Source organism: Curcuma longa, chromosome 3 (genome assembly GCF_044706935.1).
Source record: "Curcuma longa cultivar G26 ecotype Majalengka, Jawa Barat chromosome 3, ITB_CL_G26_1.1, whole genome shotgun sequence".
Taxonomy (NCBI): domain Eukaryota; kingdom Viridiplantae; phylum Streptophyta; class Magnoliopsida; order Zingiberales; family Zingiberaceae; genus Curcuma; species Curcuma longa.
Window position 1 is genome coordinate 20,509,855 of NC_133863.1, and position 6,975 is coordinate 20,516,829.

At 35.7% G+C, this 6,975-nt stretch overlaps 1 protein-coding gene across 1 annotated transcript; it reads left to right on the forward strand.

The window, feature by feature from the left end:
- Positions 1 to 3,110: 3,110 nt before the first annotated feature.
- On the forward strand, positions 3,111 to 6,113 carry LOC141823855 (uncharacterized). The gene is made up of 4 exons (XM_074711066.1): positions 3,111 to 3,178; positions 3,226 to 3,496; positions 4,660 to 5,064; positions 5,203 to 6,113. The coding sequence occupies exons 1-4, from the start codon at positions 3,111 to 3,113 to the stop codon at positions 5,989 to 5,991; spliced, it is 1,533 nt and encodes a 510-aa protein (XP_074567167.1). The 3' UTR covers positions 5,992 to 6,113.
- The last annotated feature ends 862 nt before the right edge of the window (positions 6,114 to 6,975 follow it).

The following is a 6,975-nucleotide window of genomic DNA, read 5'->3' on the forward strand; positions in this document are numbered from 1 at the left end:
GGGAATGGTAATGGGTTTTCATTGAGGGGTTAATGGCAATGAGAATGATTACTGGATTGATGGTGCTTGGTATAGATACTGAAATGGGTATAATTACCATTGATGCTACTTGGTATGAATAAGAAAGTAATGGGAATCAGAAAAAATTTACAATTTTACCCTTACTAATTAAATACATGAAAAAATTTATTGAATAATTTTTTTATGGATATTATGAATTGGGAACATCCTTTGCAAGAACGTGGAGATGAGCACGTTGGGAAAAAATAATTTTTAGGGTGATGGCAATTGATCTGAAGGTGTAAATTTTCAATTTTCTCGTCCAAAGAAATATTTTCCGGAGGCCTTCCATCTCCTTTGATGTATTACTTGTGTTAATTTCTGATTAAGTACCGTACATATTAAAGAGAAATATATTATAGCGAGAGTAAGAATTGTGAGAAATCAAGAACCAATTTTCTTTTCCAGCTTTTACTCTTTATTTTGAGAAATCAGCTTTTACTTTTTATTTTGTGAATCTTACGGGAAAATATCATAACTTTTATTTTGCTGCTAAAAAGGTTTTGAAGAATCTTTATCTCCCTTTTAATCTGTAACAATAGGAATAACCAAGAATTTTTTTAGTTAAAATACACATGAAGTCTCCATAGATTTGAAGCAATCAAAATAAAACATAGTGAACAGTATTTGCATTGGCACAAGAAAATGAACACACATTTACTGATGGTTACATCTTGACCCATAGATCTAAAGCAATCAAAACAAAACACAGTAATTATCTCCCAAATAAACCATCGTCAAACAAAAAAGTATTATCTCCAAATATTCATCGCAAGCATATTGCAAGCAACTGAGCACAAAATCTCCAACTTCAGAGGGATCCAAACTGAATAATAACTCAACTTTCACAGGATCTTCACAAATAACTTGAGCAGCCTTGTACTTGTTCTTACCAATGAATCCATACTTATCCAACATTTGAAGAACTTCTGGCATTTTTGAGGATTTACCTTGAACCCAAGCTGACATTGACTCAAAGTGTGAGCTAACAGTTTGCATAAATCCTTCAACTCGATCACTGAGTAACTTGAAGTCAGAATCAATATTTTGCTCAGCTGAAATCTTTGCTCTCTTCGAAGCTTTTTGAACTTTGTTAATGGATGATTTATTTTTCTCCTTAGAGTGAGATGCCTTTGATGTAACAGAAGGTTCTTGATGTGACATCGAATCAACTTCAACTCCTTCATATATAGGTGAATTATCAACTGATATAGTCAACTCAGCATCCACATCAGTGATGTTTTGTGCAGCCATTGTAGGATCTTCCGCAACAAGACCTGTTGCTCTGTCTTTTCCATATACTATTTCTAACTCCGAAAAATAAGGGAATGATACATTGTAGAGACTTTTGGCATCATTGTGATTCTTTCAAAAAGAAGAACATATCAGTTAATTTAACATATCCATAAACGACATTATAATTTGAAAAAACCAATAATGACTAACACACGTACCTTAATCCATTCAAGGTATCATGTTTCTTCACAAGCTATCTTCTTTTCAACATCATTCCAGGTGCAACCACTTTGTCTACACATTTCATTGATAATGGAATTTCCTCTTTAAGGTTTTGATCCTAGATTCAATGTGACTAACAGATTTGACGAATGTTGATACCATGTTTCTTCACAAACTATCTTTTTTTCAACTTCATTCCAAGTACAACCACTTTGCTTGCACATTTCATTGATAGCGTGTAATTTTCTTTTTAAGATTTTAATCCTAGATTCAATGTGACTGATAGATTTTGTGAAAGTTGGTAATTTTTGGATCATAATCTTTCTTATCTCGACCATGTAGTTATTTTTGAACCCACCATCTGTTTTCCAAAGAGGATCGGTTGCCATATCTTGTAAACATCTTATTAATGCCCAACTCTCCTCTTCCGTCCAGAAAACTTTATTTTTGCCTCTTCCTCGTGCTACATTCTTTCCCATAGAGTCATCAACATTACTCTCCATCCTAAAAGAATATTAAATCAAGTTAATGACAACATTAGAACCGAATGTATAAAATAATACTAGAACCGAATGTATAAAATAATGCCCATGATGATATATTATGCAAATTGATGGGGAAAAACTTTAAATTATCTAACACTAGAACCGAATGTATAAAATAATTTCAAGGATAAGAAAAGTGAGAGATAGTTGGATGGATCCTACAACAACAACATCCAAACCTTTATCCCACTAAGTAGGAAAATACCAGCCTAAGTTATACCAAGAACGATGAGAAATAACTATTCATTTTATTGTTTTTCTTGAAAAAGCAAGGACCTCTTTGTGTTTGAGAGCAGATGAACACGTGTTACTCTCCATCCTAAAAGAATATTAAATCAAGTTAATGACAACATTAGAACCGAATGTATAAAATAATACTAGAACCGAATGTATAAAATAATGCCCATGATGATATTATGCAAATTGATGGGGAAAAACTTTAAATTATCTAACACTAGAACCGAATGTATAAAATAATTTCAAGGATAAGAAAAGTGAGAGATAGTTGGATGGATCCTACAACAACAACATCCAAACCTTTATCCCACTAAGTAGGAAAATACCAGCCTAAGTTATACCAAGAACGATGAGAAATAACTATTCATTTTATTGTTTTTCTTGAAAAAGCAAGGACCTCTTTGTGTTTGAGAGCAGATGAACACGTGAAAGAGTTGAGGTGAAGATAGTGTGGAAAAGGATATTAGGATAGAGTCATATAGATTGGCTAAGCCCACTAGTTCAAGAACAGTTACGGTGTTTGTTGAAAAGGATATTAGGATACAAGGCATGCTTTGTTCGAGCAATGTTCGAGCAATAGTTCCAAGTGCAAAGCCTGTTTGATTCTGCGAAATCTGCAAACATCAAGAAGCGAACAAAGATTAAGTTGATTGCACTGCTAAACCATACTTTTAAAACGCTTCTGCCAATCGGCGACGCGAGAGATCGGAGATGGGGAAGGGGAATGGAAATGCTAAAATCTGATATGGGGAAATGAGATCAAAGTTTGATCGGAACAAAAGGGTTGGACGGACACAAGGAGCTGCGGTTATGGGGTTGGTCTGCGGCGGGCGGCTCGTCGACATTGACACTGTTGCATCGTCAGGCGGCGTAGCTTGGTCCACCGTCACACTCTAACCCTAATTCCATTTCGTTCCTTAAACAGCAAAGGTGATTTACCTGAGCACACTTTAAATAGCAAACTCCGTAGGAAGAGAAGATGGCTAAGGGGCGGCTTTGGCACTGGGAAATCGGAGGCAGCGTTGAGGCTGGGAGGCACCACGGCGAGGACGGGAGTAAAGGGAACAAAGCAGCTAGCGCAGCTCCGGGATGGGAAGTATCGGGGAGCGAGGGGTATTAGGGCGCAGGGCACCGGTGTCCACGGAAAAAAAAACTGCGCCGCGATGGGAATGAGTTTAGCGATAACCGGGGGAAGGGTAGGTTATGAAATGAGGGATATCAAATCCTTATTTTGATTTCCATTCCCGTCTATCAAGCATTAAGAATGAGAATGAAATAGATTTCATTTCCATTCCCCTCTCCTAAACCCGCCTACCAAGCGCCTCCTAAGTACATTAGAGAGAGTCGGGGTTGCACCAATTAAAGGAAAACTCCAAAAATGCATTTAAAATGGAATGAACATGTACTTAAGCGATCGATAAATGTCCCAGTTAGACGATGTAAGACTATTATAAATATGCATATTAATCGAGAAAAAGGGTGACCAAAGAAGGGTAGCAATGATAAACAATGATAAAATTCATTTACATATAGTAGGGGATCGAGCTCAATGGTGCAAGAGAATCCATGATCTTACTTAGTGTGGTCAAGACTTGGTTGTTGTTGTATTGTCGTATTCTCATTTAATCTTATTTCTCTTAGCTATTGAGAATTGACTTTCGTAACCAATTGAGCAGGATCCATTATTTAACAATAAGTCATTGGACATAGTTGAACTATTTTGCTGGTAGATTGCCATAAAATCAATTTCTTAAGTCATTAGTTCCTTTGGATGGAAGGCATAAACATTAGGATGGGAAAACATCAGGATGATAGAAAACATAAATATTTTGTTTTTTAAAAATATTCAACATTTTATATTCCCTAGTTTTTCATTCATTTTGCTAAGTCATTAATTCATTTGGAGCTGACCTAGATAATCTCATGTGGTCTTCGAGCTCTCTTCCATTTTGCCATCCTCTTCTTTTCTTTGTTTCTGGTTATCTCCTTTTATCTTATACTTAAGTAATGCCGTGGTTACATGGATCTACATACTGGTTCGCCGGTATCTTTTATGTCCAACTGACTGGCATCTGACCATTTTGAGACAAGTAGGCCATATAGTTTTTGGTTTTCTTTTTTCTTACCCGTCCTTGGTAAAAAGTGTTTCTGACTAGGGATCATCTGCATGTAAATTTGTCACGCTTTCCTCTGATTTTTTATATCCAGTGCATCGTATACTGGCAGCATGTACGGTAAGATTATTATTCAATTTGTTAACCTTTTTTCTTCTGCGATGACCATCCATATCTTGAAGTCTATATTTGCAACTTTAGAGAAAGAATCTATCTACCCAGCTAACTTGTGTCGATTCCTGCAGCTCAGTGCTGATTGGTTTCTGCCTTCTGAGGCTTCTTTAAAGCGTTCGCACATTCGGAAGCTGATACGTGATCTTCTCAGCGAAACCTCTCATAACTTTAACCCTAGCACATCCTGCAACGGGAATGCTTCTACTTCTGTGTATCCTGGAAATAACTTGGAGCAGAAACATGGTGAACTGCTTTCCGTTAGTCCAGACAAGGACGCCATGGATGCTGCATCGTCTCCTGACAGAGGAGATGGAATTAAACTTTTGAGATCTTCTATCGTTCCGTGTGATAAAGAAGCAGGATTTTTGTTTCCAGAATTTCTTGAATCAGCACCAGAAAGTAATCTGCCTTTACCTGAGCATGTTCACGAGCATTCTACTTCCTCAAAGCCGTTGTTTGCTTCGTGCCCAACAATGGTGTTACTTCTGGTTCTCATATCTAATTGATCTTTTAGCAAATTTATGGACTAAAATATTCCTTCATATTTTATTTTATTTATTTTCTTAGTTTTCAAATTTCATTGTGGTTAACATCCTCCATATTTGTTTGAACAGGAACATGCTAATGGGAGTGAGCAATCATCTTTAAACGCGGGGAAAGATGATTGGTGGCCCCTGCATCGAAGCCTCAATACCCAGCTTTCTTCCACCACCTCTCCTAATGCAGTCGGAACTTCTATAGCACCCTGCGTTCTTGTGGGTGTGAAAGATGACATCGGTTCCGCTCCCGAGTCTCCAAATGCCGACGGTGGGAATGCTAATATAAGAAGTGAAGCTGAAAATAAGAAGGCTTCTCCAGATGATTTTGGTTGTGTTCCAGAGACACCGACTTCGACGTCCAGAGAAATTCTGGATGGTATCGTAGCCGATTCTCAGGAAGCTGTTATGGATAAAGTAAAAGACGAGTGTTTTGAAGATTCACAGAAGAACACTGGAGCAGATTGCCAGATTGTAGATAGCCAGGAAATTGTCTCAGATCCATGTGAGGTCGTTTGCGAATTACCCAAAGTTACAACAGTGGATGTAGATGATGAATGCCTTGAACTCGCCACCCACAACGAGGTCGTAGCCGACGAAGGTGAGTTTCCCCAGGAAACTAGTTCAAAGTCCCCGAGACACGATGATAACAGCCATGAAATGTGCATGGACTGCCATGAAAATGTTCATTCCTCCCAAGGTATCATAATCACTGATGATGACAAGTCCTCCGACAAGGATGATGTCGAAGTGACCGGTAAAAGATCAACCCAAACTTCATACAAGAGAAGGAAGGTCGTGATCCCGCCCGAAGGAACCAGAATGCGCACCCGGAGCTTTAGCCGAGAAAATGATTCGCGACCGTAAACCCTAAACCCCCGCTTTCATCACAGGTAATCACTAGTATGGCTTTTGTTGCAACCTGTACATGTTTCTGTAACATACAAGAATAGTGTTGGTGTTCAATAGATGAAGTTTCTGCAGTACAATTCAACATAAATTAGTTATCTAATAATTCGAAGCCAAAGTATTAGTCTTTGCCACCTCATTTGATCATTTGTTGCCACTCCATAATTTTAATGACAATATAAGAACAATTTCTACAACCTTTATTATGTTAATTAATAGCGTTCATATACACTTTATTACTAACTAATATCATTCTTAGCTAGTAGTCATTTTGATAACGCTTAGTTTTATTATTTTCTTAAATGTCTCGCATTGCTTTTCTTTTCCGGTATTTTTTTCTTGATTTTTTATTTGGTGCATATTTTTCTTTTATTGTTAAGGTGCCTATTTATTATATTTAAAAATTTTAATTTGATGAATAGCAATAGTTGTGATTGATAAATTTTAAATGTGATTAATTATTTTAATTTTACCTGCGTGTTATGTTGCTGACTAATATTTCGTCGAAATTACATTGTAGAATAATATACAATTAATTAAACAATCAAAAGATACTGAGGGTATTGCCATTATTTTAAATACATTTTCCCTAGTTGTTTAGCAAACTTAAAAATGTTTTAAAATTATTTTGTTATTATTTTTTGCAATATCATGCAAACGAATTAAACGGAGTCATATAATGTAATTATAATAATTTTAATTGTATCGTTGAAGAATCGGTTCAAAATTAAATTGATACAAGATTTAATCAAAATTAAATAAATTAAATTTTTTAAATTAATTGAATTTATTAAATTTTTTAATAAAAATAATATAAATTGAATTGATAAAATATTAATTAATTTAATTTTTAATTAAATTAATTAAAAATTTTAATAATGATATATTTTTATTTGATTTTAATTTTTAAGTCGGCAATTTTGATAATGTGTTTATTTATCA